Source organism: Typopeltis vanoorti, chromosome 3 (genome assembly GCF_054136105.1).
Source record: "Typopeltis vanoorti isolate ZY-2024b chromosome 3, IOZ_Tvanoo_1.0, whole genome shotgun sequence".
NCBI lineage: Eukaryota > Metazoa > Arthropoda > Arachnida > Uropygi > Thelyphonidae > Typopeltis > Typopeltis vanoorti.
This window is the reverse complement of record NC_143551.1, coordinates 106667793-106681702: the sequence shown is the minus strand read 5'-3', so window position 1 is coordinate 106681702 and position 13910 is coordinate 106667793. Positions and strand designations below refer to the sequence as shown.

At 34.3% G+C, this 13910-nt stretch overlaps 1 protein-coding gene across 2 annotated transcripts in view; it reads right to left on the bottom strand.

Annotated features, from left to right (window-relative positions):
- The window catches only part of spg (dedicator of cytokinesis spg), an 869351-nt gene that overhangs the window by 47234 nt on the left and 808207 nt on the right, over window positions 1-13910 (bottom strand). For both annotated transcript variants that reach the window (XM_090390789.1, XM_090390790.1), the window contains one exon: window positions 5393-5756. In XM_090390789.1, coding sequence (XP_090246915.1) covers window positions 5393-5756 — 364 coding nt within the window. The remainder of the gene's footprint in view (window positions 1-5392; window positions 5757-13910) is intronic.

Below are 13910 nucleotides of genomic sequence, written 5' to 3'. Positions count from 1 at the left end.
CTTAACTAAAAAATGAAAACATTGGCGCATGACCTATAGAAGGTTGGCCACCCCTGTTCTATAGGTTCTCATTCACAATGCAGTTGATATTTTCATTGTCTTTGTCTTGTTATTGCTGATTTTCATAACAAATCTATTACAACAGTTATTCAATTAAGTCAGGGAATCCTGCAGAATTGTACCGGATTTATTTATTGGGTCGGCAAATAAGTTCATTCAGTTTTTCAGAGTGGAATGAAACACATTTTATTTAATATATATAATACATACTAGTCAGTTATATATTGACCCTCTTTATCAATGACCTCTTGCCATCTGTCCACCAACTTCATTATGCCGCGTTCATAAAACTCCTGAGGTTTACTGGCAAAAAAGTGATCCAGGTGTCTTTTGACAGCCTCCTCATTAGCGAAGGTTATCCTGTTCAAAGTATTCTGCAACAATAAGAATAAGTGGTAATTGGAAGGTGCCAGGTCCGGTGAATACGGAAGATGCAGCAAAACATTCCAGCCAAGACATAACAATTTCCTCCAGGTTGTTAACGATGTCTGGGGTCTGGCATTGTCATGGTGAAAGACAACTCCTTTCCAATTTGCCAATTCAGGAAGTTTTGTGCTAATTGCACAGGCCAGTCGCGTTAACTGTGAGCAATAGACAGATGAATCAATCATTCTGCCTGACTGTAACACCTCGTAATGGACAACACCTTTATAATCCCACCACATGGAGAGCATGATCATCTTTGGGTGCAATCCTGCTTTCAAGGTTGTGTTGTTAGCGGAGGTTTGCTCTTGTGCCGCATGACCTTTTACGTACATGGCCCATTTTTCATCTCCCGTAATCATCAGCTTCAAAAATGGGTCGTTTTATTGAAGACGTCACAGCGAATCACAGATGGATATGCGAGGCAGTCATATCGTCCTCAGTCAATTCATGCGGCACACAAACATTGAGTTTTGAAACATATCCCAGCTTGTGCAACTGGCTTTCAATGCTTCTATGGGATATGTTCAGTACTGCAGCAATCTCCCGCACTGTTTGTGAGGGATTTTTGTCGACGATATCCTTCACAATACTTGAATCAACCTCGGTTGGGTGACCGGCATGAGGTGCATCACTGATGTCGAAATCTCCAGAAAGGAATTTGGCAAACCACTTTTGGCATATGCGTTCTGCATATTTTTTTATGGGCCTCTGCAGCTTGTTTGCCTTTTTTGAAATAAAAAAACCAAATATGCCGGTAATGTACATTATTTCCTTCCATTTCTAAAAATATGTTACACACATGCAACTGAAGTAGGCCGAACGAAAATTCACCGAAAGGTTATGTGAAATGTCGCCTTTCAACTGTGCAATAGCGTTGTGCAGTAGCGCAACAATAGTGACAGGCGAAGCGGCGTAACTTGTACTAACAGATAAACCAAATGAACTTTTTTGTCAACCCAATATAAGTATGACATCATCCGCATGAAGTAAAGAGCTGAGATTAACTACTCCAATATCAGGTTTTTTGATATCAGGTTTAATACCACTTTCCTTCATAATGTGATCCTTATAGATAACAAATAATACAGGGGATGATGTGCATCCTTGTCTGAATGCAAGATTTAACATAAAACCATCTTCCTGTACTTCATTTAATTCTAACTGTTGACTTACAACTCCAAGTATTGCTTGATATAATGCTCCACTTACACCATACAACTCTAGCATTTTGAATATCTTTTCGATTGGCACCTTGTCATATGCCTTTACCAGATCTACAAAACTTAAATACAGATCTTTGTTATATTCCCATAATTTCTCAACTATTTGTTGTAAAGTGAAAATCTGATCCTGCCAGCCTCTATTTGACCTGAATCCAGCTTGTTTTTCATTAAGCTTCCCTTCAACAATCCTTCTCAAGTATACTTGCATAAATCTTACCAGGAACACACAGTAGGGAAATACCTCTGTAATTTTCACATTCAGTTTTATTTCCCTTTTTATATGTGGATACTATGAGTGATCTATTCCAATCATCTGGAATTCGTCCCTCTGTCCAGGCCTTCTGAACTATGCAGTGCAGCCACTGAAGCCTTTTATACCTCCATACTTAAGCATTTCTGGTTGAATATCATCTATTCTAGCTGCCTTTTCACATTTCAGGCTTTTGATGGCTTTTTCTACTTCAAGTATGGACATGTATTCCTGATTGCATGCCTGTTGGGTGTTTTTTTACCACTGTGCTGTCACAGATTGTTTCATTTAGCAATTTTTCGAAGTAATTACTCCATATATCATGGATATCTTTTTTCTCCAGTGTTCATGTCACCTTTATCATCTCTAATTTCTTTTACAGCACTCTTTCCTCCATTTTTGAGCTTTTTCAACAGCCTCCAGAATATCTTGCCACTTTCTTAATATTTATTTTCTATGTTCTTACCAAAGTCTTCCCATGACTTTTGTTTAACTGAACATAAAAAATAATGATAAAAATGACATGAATAATTGATGTTTAGTTGCATGTTATACAGAAAGCTAGGCTAATACATAACTGTTCCAATTCATAATTTATTGATGAATTGAAACAGTAATTTATAATTTATAATGGGCATTATTTATAATGCCCAGACATTATGACAAACAAAATCATACACTGTAATAAATTTCACATTGTTTATCATAATTTATTGACAAGTCAATATAATTACTGATATCTGGTCGGGCAAAGTGATAATAATGATACTTTTTTGGCAGTATTAAAAGCAGTAGGGATGGGGGGGGGGGAGATTCTTCGGATTTCTTTTTGTCGGGAGATATGAAGGGAACTTTGACCAGGTCACTCATATTCTTACAAAATTAGCGTATTTGACAATGATAGAAAAAGTGAAAGAGTTATAAACCGAAGTGACTTGGCCCATAATATATAAACCTTATATACAGATATTGTAATATGCATATATCAATCTGATTAAAAATTACATTTACACTGAAGAAATATTTCAAATATTGCCCAATATCTATATCATGAAACCACATGCAAAAAGAATTAAGTATGAAATATAAAAATATTACAAGGAAGATTATCATAATTTAATTAGGAAGTTTTTTTTTTTTTTGAATATTAAATTGCCCAAAGGGAATGTAGCTTTATTCATAATGTCTGGTCAAATTCTTAATGAAAAAAGTGCAGTTTTTTTTTTTTTTTCTTCAAATCAAATTGCTGAAAGATAATGGAGCTTTATTCATAATTTCTGGTCAATTTAATAAATTAATCAATATTTATCAGACTGCATGGCCATTTTAGTCATTTGGCCCATAACACATATATATATATATATATATATAATAAAAAATATTTTTAAAATTTTATTAATCATTATTTATTATTTTTATTTTATTGCATTTATTTATTTATTTTATTATAATTTTTTTCCCCACCAGAGGTCAGGCTAAGGTAAATGATTAATAAACATATAGATTCATCTTACTATTGCGTAGTGTATTGTCATCTAGCTTGTATCCTGTGCAGATGCATGTTTGTCTGATGATAACCTCAATACAGAGGTCGAAACATCGAATGTTACCTTCTTAATGTTAAGTAAAGTAATTTTTCTAATGTGTGTTGTCTCCATAAATTCTTCACTATGAATTTGACCTTCGCAGTCTCTCTCTAAAAAGAATATGATAGTCATTTGCAACAAAGTAATTTGACATAAGCACTCTTTAACCCCACTACTTAATTTTATTAGGCATAAACTATATTGTACAACAGTAATAACTAGAAATACTGACTGCTAGCAGCCATGCTTTATGACCATGATAACTTGAATGTTTCATGAAAAGTAGAGTAAATGCCCTATATTTTAAGTTAGCATACACCAGCAGATATCACATGATTTTCCAAGACTTCTAGAACTCTGAATACAAATACACAATCCAGCATCATTATAAAAGCTTATGCATGCAACTTCTAGGTAAGTATTGCAACAGGTGTTATTTCTGGAAAGTACATCACTTCTTTCTTTTACATAATTCATTAAGATAAAACTCTATAGCACAATTGAAAGAACAGTGGAACATTGTGTCCTTCGATTGGAAAAGACCTGGGTTGGATTCTTGTCATGACAAGAAAATCATTATATGGACTTTTTCAATTAGAGGTGAGTTAGCCGATCTCATACGGAGGTAGCAGAGGTTTTTCCCCTGGAAATTTGGGTTTTACATCCCACATACAGACAAATTGGCCTTCAAAACACATGCAATTTACAGACAAAAAATACTGCTGTTGGTGATGATGGGCAGTAGATGCCGTTGATGGTAGTAGTGTTGTAGTAGGAGAATTAAGTATTAGCAGAGAGGAGGGTGCAATGTAGAGTGCTCTCCCACAATAAGTCCTATACTCTCTGGAGATGTCACATAATAATAATAAAACATAATTAATAAAAACTGAATAATTATTTCTAAAATACACATAGGCATATCATGAAAATATCACAGCAATTCAATAATGGATTGCAAAATTGTCATGAAAAAAGGGAAGGCAGGAAATGATGATTAAGAAAATACTGCATTAGTGGCCCACCAGGAGTTTTGAAAAATGCTACATGAACACGACATATTATTAATTATTATCCGAGACCTCCAGGGAGTCAAGGACTCATCGAGGGAGGCCATAAATCACCCACACTAAATTCTATTAAATTTATTCACGCTATATGCACTCACTACCCCTAAAAGCAAACTATTCCACTCACTCACTGCGCTGAGAGAAAAACCTAGCTTTTAACCCTTTCTTAACTGAGAACAAACTTAACTTTCATGGATGTTCTTTCCCCACCTTCCATGTAACGAAAAATTTCATTAGATGTCTTATAACATCCCTTCAAAAGTTTATAAACCTCTATCATATCGCCCCCTCTTTCTCCTATTAACCAGAGTCTGCAATCCACATACTCACAATTTGTCCCCATAATCTAAATACCATAATCCAAATATAATCTTTGGAACTCTTCTTTATCGCCTTGGAACCCAGCAGACCAAATCTGTGTACAATAATCCAGGTGTGGTTATATCAAGATCTTACATTTATCCTTACATGTCAAAGTTCATTTCAACATCGCAATTATCCTGAGTTGTATTTAAAACTTTTATTATGCGACCTTGGAACTTCAAATTCATTCCTATCCGCCAAGATCCAAGAAGTGTAAAGTGCATATTGTTTTAATGATTAACTTTTCCTTTGATGAATCCAATTGTATTAGATTAATTAAGAATAAAAAAATTCCCCACCAAATGATATATTTGATAATAATGATAAAAATATAATAATGATCATTAAAGAGAAGAAAAGGATATTTAAATTTTTTCAAAATCCCCACAGCGGATCATTGGAAATTAAATAATTTACCTCTAGGTGGCAGTGGAGGTGCTTCTATGTCTACACTGTAAGAATGCTCTGACCAGCTGTTCCGTGCAGATCCATGTGGGCTTGGAATAGGACTTGTTGCTAAACTAGGTGATAAAATTCCTTCCACTGGAGGCCCATCTGGAGTATGCGGCCATTTAGGCACCATTTTAGGACTAGCAGTTTTATTATGAGACTGTGCAGATGATGTTGATGATGCTGCCTGACGGGGTAGAGAATAACAAGATGAAGAAGATGAAGTTGGAGGAGTTGCATAGCCTAAACTTTCTTGCAGTGGATCACGAGGTGGATGTGGTAGTTCTCTCTGTGGTCGAGAAGGTGGTCGAGATGGTCTCTCTAGGGTGGTCTACATTAATAAGCAATTAAAAAAAATCTGTTATTTTGATTATTTCACCATACTGAAGTTAGATAATATCAACTACTGCATAAGCAAAACAAAAATAGGAGAGGAGGGAGAACATACATGTAACTACAAATGATCTAAATAGTTTCGACAAAAATTATTTATATGAATAAAAGAAGCAAATTAAAATTTGTGCACAGTAAGAAGTTTAATGAATTTGTTTATTTTATTTACTTTTCTCCAAATAATGACTGAAGTTGTTTGTTGGTTTTTATGGATATATGAGGGTGAAATCATGTTTTCATGCCCAATGGTTTTCTAATCTCCTATTTTTATCACCCACTTTTTCATTGCTAACATTCTGAACATGTATAATTTATCCACCAAGATGGTCCTCATTCACAACACAGTGCTTTGTTATTTGTCATAATATTCTATAAGAGTTTATAGAAATGAATAGTGTGCATTTTCTTCCAGAATCTTTCATGTGCATTTTCTCCAGAATCAACAGTGATAAATGTTTCTGAACTTGCCCACCAGGTCTGAACTTTTTCTTTTGGTGTTCCTGTGCTAGAAACCAAACAGTTATCTATTTTACTAAGAGATAATTGTACATTATTCATAATTCTGCATAAGTTACATGTAGAACACAGTTAAAAAATTATTTAATTAAGATAGGTTAATTACAAATATTTTGATTCACATATCTGGATCATCATGCAAAAGTAACTGCATTGCACTGATGATGATGATGATCCATGAATTAAAATATTTGTAATTAATTTATCTTAAATAATTTTTCAACTGGGTCTACATGTAACTTATCACAAAAATGAAGCCTTTTCAAGTTGCATGTTTGATCCAATAATCAAGATGACAGTCTCATATTATTCAACCATCTACCACCTGAAGACTTTTAAACACTCATGCCACAGTGGCATTTGATATACCTATATGTTGGGATGTAGGTAAGTTATCCTCGACAATCCCACTAGCCAGAAAGAGCCAAGATTATTAAATAATCCATATGACTTTCAAACTGAATTTGCAAAGTATGCGTAATTTACTGTTAAAGAATATGTTTCAGTGATGAAAGGAAGGAATAGGTATAGTATACAGAAAGAAAACCAACAAGCAAGAAAAGAGAATTTTCATCCCACTCAACTACCAAAACAACAATGAAAAACTTAATGTCCAAGATAAAAAAATAAATAAATACATAAAATAAAATAAATTAATAATTTTTTTTTTTTTTTTTTTTTTTTTTTTAAGTGGATTCATCAAAATCTACTAGTGTGTCATTTTTTTTTTCTAATTTTTTCTAGTTCTTATGGCATGGTTACAAAAAACTAAATGTATGTCATTTAGTTTTTTGGAAATAAATTTTTGTGCATCTGTCAGAAAAGTAACTGTTTGGAGAATAGGTTGACAACCAATTAAATATACAGTATATTGTGATGATGGAACAGACCCTATGTAACAACTACGCTTAAAAGTTAACTTAACAGGATTTTAATTGAAAGATATTAATTAACATGTCTGTGTAAAAGTCTTGTAGGTAAAGATGGTGAAACTTGAGAAAAAAAATGGGGCAGTATGCAATTAAAAGTGGTGAGTGCAAGATAGTGAAAACTGAGTACAGGAAATACATTAAGCTAAACAAGCAGGGGGGGGGATGACAAAAAAAGTTACACTGAAAAGATGAATTACGTAAATTTTGGATTTTCAAAGAACTGAGAATAAAAATCTTGTTATATACTTAGTAAATCAACAAACAAACATGACAGGTGCAGCCTGTTTTGTCAAAAAAATCAACAGATGAGAAAAGCAGAAACTAACCATGAACCATCTTTTTATTTATTTTTATTTTTGGTGTGCATCTGATGGAATGCAACGGTACAGCATACTAGAACCTTATTAAGTGACACGTGATACATGGATGCAGTACATTTTGAAATTTGTAATATTCAGTAATTTTTTACTCATTTACTTATTTAATGACATTCCCATTCTTCAATACATCTCTTTGCTAAGATATTTGCTGCATATTTTCATTAAAAATTATCATATACATTTTACAAAAATATCAGTAAACAATACTATTTTTATGACCATTAGGTCTATTTTTTTGTTTAGGAGTGGCCCTTTTATAATGTCAGGCTATTTACTCAAATTTCAGGGCATTACTGATGTTTTATATAGACAGATATATGAAGAATACATAGAAGGAATAATTCGGACATACCTTTGTAATATGTAGATGGCTGTTTTCTTATTCAGCAGCATTCCAGTGTATGGCCATATACATTCATCTGCTGTTAAAGGAAGTATGATTGAAAGGAAAGGGGGGGGGGTGGAAATGTGAGGGGTAGAGAGATGTGGGAGAATTATTGGTGAGGTAAGAGGTATGTGAACTTTTGAAAAACCTAGGTTTTTTTTATTATTAAAGGTGGGCAGAGAATACTTTGGGAGGGGGTTGAAAAATAGAAATTTTTGGGGAAGGAGAAGGATATTATTATTATTACATCACACTTCCAGGGAGTCCAAAGACTCATCGAGGATATGATGGGATAAGATCAAGGGTAGGAGTTTTTTCTTTTTTTTTTCTTTTGGATGTAGGAGTAACGGGGGTGTGAGCCATTTTGACAATGTATGTCTTCTTCGGCTCGTGGGGGAAGTGGAGGCTATGTCATGCGAGCTTGATGTTTCTGTCTTTGGTGTGTCTGTGTTGTCTCCTATTAGTCAGAATCATGACCTAATTTTTATGTTATGGAGCTTCCAACTCTCAAAGATTATGTAGGGCCGATGGATGTTTATCGAGTTTTTTTCACATTTTATGGCTATCATTTCCTATATTCTAAGCATTGTTTCGTTTTCTTGTATATCTATTATTATGGCCTTGTCAATTTGTGGGATATGTTTCTGTTCAAAGGCGTGGACTGCTATTTTTGTTTATCCTGTATTTTGTATTCGGTTTTTCTTTTGGGAGTTGTGTTTTTTTATTGTTTAAATGTTCTGGAATTGGGAATGTTGCAGTCACGAAAGTGTTCTTGTAGTCTTGCCCATAAAGATCTGATAGTAGAACCTGTGTATATATATATTGTCATATACTGGGATGCCACTGAATAAGAAGACAGCCAGCTATAACCTACAAAGGTATGTCCGAATTATTCCTCCTGTGTATTCTTTTGTATTCTGTTTTTCTTTTGGATGTCGCATTTTTTTATTGTTTAAATGTTCTGGAATTGGGATGTTACAGTCACGGAAGTGTTCTTGTAGTCTTGCCCATAAAGATCTGATAATAGAACCTGTGTGGGTGACCTCTGTATATATTGCCATACATGGGATGCCGCTGAATAAGAAGGCAGCCAGTTACATCCTACAAAGGTATGTCCAAATTATTCCTCCTATGTATTCTTCATATATTTGTCTATATAAAACATCAGTAATACCCTAAAATTTGAGTAAAAAGCCAATAACATTATAAAAGGGGCACTCCTAAACAAAAATAGGCTAAATAGCCATAAAAATAATATTTACTTAGAGGAGTAACATGAGAATCTCCCCAGAAATATTAGTAAACAATTTTTTTTAGTTTTCTTTTCATATCCTTTTAATTAATTTAAAATTTTTTGCTAGCAAAAGCACCTATTGTTTTAGAAAAGCAGGGCTCTGAATTAATATGAGTATATTTTATGATGTACATGTGTGATCATACAAGAGCCTTATTAACTCAAAAGATTATTATTATTATTGTATGGGCCTCCACAGAGTCCAAAGAATCATAATGGAAGACCCAAATTATTCCCACAATCTATCATACCTCTCCATGAACCCATTAACAAAAACTGACTTCAGCAACCCACTCAATTCATTCACAACTTTCCAAGTGAAAAAAATGTAGTTCTCATACTAACTATGCTTTTACTCAACTTCCAAGGATGACCTCTTGTTCTTCCCTCTCTAATCAAAGTGCTGAAACATTTCCCTTCCATTAATCCTATAAAATTCTTTAATTAACTTAAATGTTTCTATCATGTACCCCTTTTTTTGCCTACCAACCAACTTCTGCTGTCCACAGACCTTAAATCTATCTTCACAGGGAATGTTCCAAGTCAATCACCATCTTAGTTGCTAACCTCTGAATCCTATCCACCACTTCCCCATCCCCAAGCAACCTTAACAATATATCCTGTAAACTTTAACTCTCTGTCTATCACCACTCCTAAATCTCTAACTTCATCTATTTCCTGGAGTACAGTGCCATCAATGTGATACACAGCTTGTAATACATTTATACAATAATGCATAACTTTACATTTCTTCATATTAAACAGACAGCCATTATCGTTTGCTCATACTGACAGCCTATTTAAATCATCCTGCAAACTTTCCACATTGCATGTAGTGATTCTAGCAATGAACATTTCAGCACACCACTAGTCACCAGCTTTTGTCTGGTTTCTGCTCCTCTGTACACCACTTTTTGATATCTGTCCAGCAGCAACCATATTCTTATACACATAACTAGTGTCATTATCTATCCCCTTATGTAGAGAGTAAAGCACAATAACAGTGGAGTAGTGAATATCAATAGGAGTCTGAAAATGTTAGTGTGGGTGATATTCTGAGAGAGCAGTGGTGGAATGTTAGGCAAACAAAGAGGACCTCATAAAAGAAATGCTACATTTATGTAAAGTTCTTCACAGAGCAAAGTGCAAGATTGAAAGACTGGAAAAATGTCAAATGACTGGTAGAGCTGAGAAGATAAAAAGAAAGTAAGAGGTGTGAGGAAAGAAACAAGAATGTATGTCTAAGTGAGAGAAGGAGAAAAATATTTAAGATGATTTTATAAGAGGAATACTTAATGAGTGCATTACTAAATCATGTTTCTCTGGTGAGAAAACTACTAATATTTGTGAAGCTGCCAGGATGCAAAAAGGTAAGGTGAAAAATACTGCATTGAGAGAAGATATAAAAAAGTTATATACATATTCTACAGAAGGAATGGTAGTTTGTAGACTTATGGATTAAATTTGAGGGGCAGAAAGACTTACATAATGGTAATGGACTGCACTTAAATAGAGTTGGAGTTAATTATCTGTTCACCGAGATAGTGTGAAAGTGTACATCAGGCAAACTAAAACTATCAGAGTGGATGCAGGTGAGAGTGTGTGCATATATCCACAATCTTAGGAATGGTGGTAAAAGAATTGAAAAACTTGAAATATTCATTTACTTCTGATTACTATCTTGCCATAATTAAAATTATGGCAATATAGATTGCCATAATTTTAATATTAATTGACATAGTAATATTTAATTTTAATTGCCATAATTATCACCCTTTTCTTATTTGCTTGGCTAATTTACTTATAGATTTAATGGATAAATCACAAAAAACATCATGCCCTTCTATCTCTATGCCTGTTAAGATGTCATCCTAATATCCAACCATATCTTATTTATTCCAACAATTTCTGGGTGAACAAACTCAATTAATGCAACAATATCATTCCCCTTGTTTCTGATATTTCTAGCATTCGCAAACAAGCATAATGGCTCATTTCTGGATCTATAACAAGTTTCACTGATACCACTTATTAGATGCGACTTCTCCATGCCTTCCTTGAGCCATTCCATTTTCTCCTTACCCATCTCAGAATCTTCTTCAAATTTAACTATTTCCCTCTATACCCCAAGCCATCCCATTCCTTTATTGTCTATACATAGATTCACTTCCTCTTTGGGTATTGTTCCCCTGTAGACATCACGTATCCCCATTTCCTTGTCTGTCTTGTATACTTGTTCTCCAAACTCCTGCAACCTACTTCTCCACTCATAAGCATCACTTCAATCCCTTCTTCCTTATGCTTCTGCTCTTTCACATTGCACTTACTTCCTCAGATTTATTCTCTGCACTTATCTCCCTTCCAGCAGCAGCAGTCTCTCCAAATGACTCACACCAAAACTATTCAAATGCAGTCCATTACTGTTATACAGTTCAATTTGTCCTTCAAACTCATTCCATAAATTAACAAACTTCACTCCTTTCTCTTCATACATTTCTGCTAGCATATCATTGAGAAAATTAAAGGACATATGGAAGGAAATTGAAACTGGAGATAGAGAATGTGTCTATTAAATGTTTTAAAAGCGAGTGCCTATTAGGTGATGAGAATGGAGCAAATGTTAGAGTGGACAGTACCGATGGTAGGATGGAAAATGGTGTTATTAATGTCAAATGTGCAGCAGAGAAAATAGAGAACAAAATTGACATAAATAAAGAAACAGTGCTTGAATGTTATCCTTCACAGAACAAGGAGTGAAATTGAAAAACTGCAGAAGCAGTAAGAACTTAGCAGGACCAAGAGGAGAAAGAAGAAGGCAATCTGAAGTAGTAATAAAACCAAGCAAACAAAAAAGAAAAACAAGTTAAAGAGAAAATTCCCTGGAGCAAAAATTCATGATATTAGTCATGCAATCTGTATGCAAAAAAAGGTAAGTTGTATTCTATGAGGGGAGGATGTAAAAGAGTTGTTAGGAGAGGTAAAATTGAAGAGCAAGAAGGTGAGGATTGTAAGTCTCCTAGCATGCTATGATAGAGGCGAACTTAGGAGGAGAGCATTGCTAGCTAATGAGTCTATACACAGGATTTGTGTTCAGAAAAAATGATGTAGGATTTGTGGATCTGAGATCTGAATTTGACTGAAAGAAGGATTTGTAGAATGAATACTGATGAACTGCATCCAAATGGTTTAGGTGTCTTAGAGAGAATTTTGTTTGCCGAGCATGCTGAAGCACAAATTCAGGAAAACTTAAGCAATTAAGGTGGAATCAGGTGAGTTTGTGTGAAGGCACCCATGAGGTGACCAAATAGGATAATCAATTCAGGAAGTAAAGGGGTGGGGGGGGGCTAAAGGGATGCTGCAGTTTCTATATACTAATGCAAGAAGTATCAGGAACAAGAGGGAGGAGTTTTTGACAATGGTTAGTACTACCTCGCCAAAAGTTATAGGCATTAGTGAGACTTGGCTAACAGCAGATCATGTAGTTACAAGGATAGAATGTGAAGGGTTTAGTATTTTCAAGGAAGAAAGAGAAGACAGGATGAGGGAGGGGTACTGCTGATGATAGCAGATGAATTGAGCCAAAAAGAACAGGAGATGGGCAAGAGGGTCGCTGTTCATTTGAAGCAGTCTAGTGTGAGATTAAGGCCAGTAAAACAAGATATACAGTTGGTTGTTGCTACAGGCCAGGGATTTCATAGATGATCTGGAAGACATGCATTGTCAAATTAGTACAATGAGTACAGGTCGAGCGATTATTATGTGGGTCTTCAACAATGGAGATATAGACTGGAAGGAAGAAAGATTACATGGCAGGAAGGAAATGGAATTTATACACCTACTGAGATATAATTACTTGAGGTAGCATGTGATAGAGGGAACTAGGGGTGTGAGAGTAGTGAACCTGGTCATAGGACAGTGGTGTTCAACCTTTTTTTTTACTAAGTGAGATACTTTTCTATAAAAAGTTATTCGGCGATCTACTCTCTTATATAGATCACGTTCCCCCCAACCTGATATCTGATTACACACAAATAAACAACTAAAAACTTTGTGTATTTAAAAATTTATTTATCACTTTTAATTATTTTAATACAACAAATATTTTAATACAACAACAAAAAAAAATATTGGAATAAAATATTTATTTCTCTATTTTGGAAAACCAAAGTTAGAAAAAACAACAGATTGATTACAAACTCACAAGTTACAGGAAATGCTGGTTGATTAAAAAAAAAAAAGTTAATGTGAAATTTGGCATTGTTTGGACTTCACAATATTTTCAAAATCAAGTTGATATGAAGACATGGCCAATTGCAGACAATCATTCAAACGATCATTTGTAATTTGGTTTCTTAATTGATTTTTTATGACAGTCATATTTGAAAAAGCGGATTCTGACAAGTATGTCGATCAAAAACACGACAGAATTTTTCGCGCAATATCAGTTAATATTGAGAATTTTTCATGTGCATACTTCCAAATGACTTCATTAATTATTGATTTTAAATGTAAACTATTCTGAATGTTTATTATTTCAAGTTCAACTTCAGCTTGGTTTATAACAAACAGCCCACTAATTTTATTT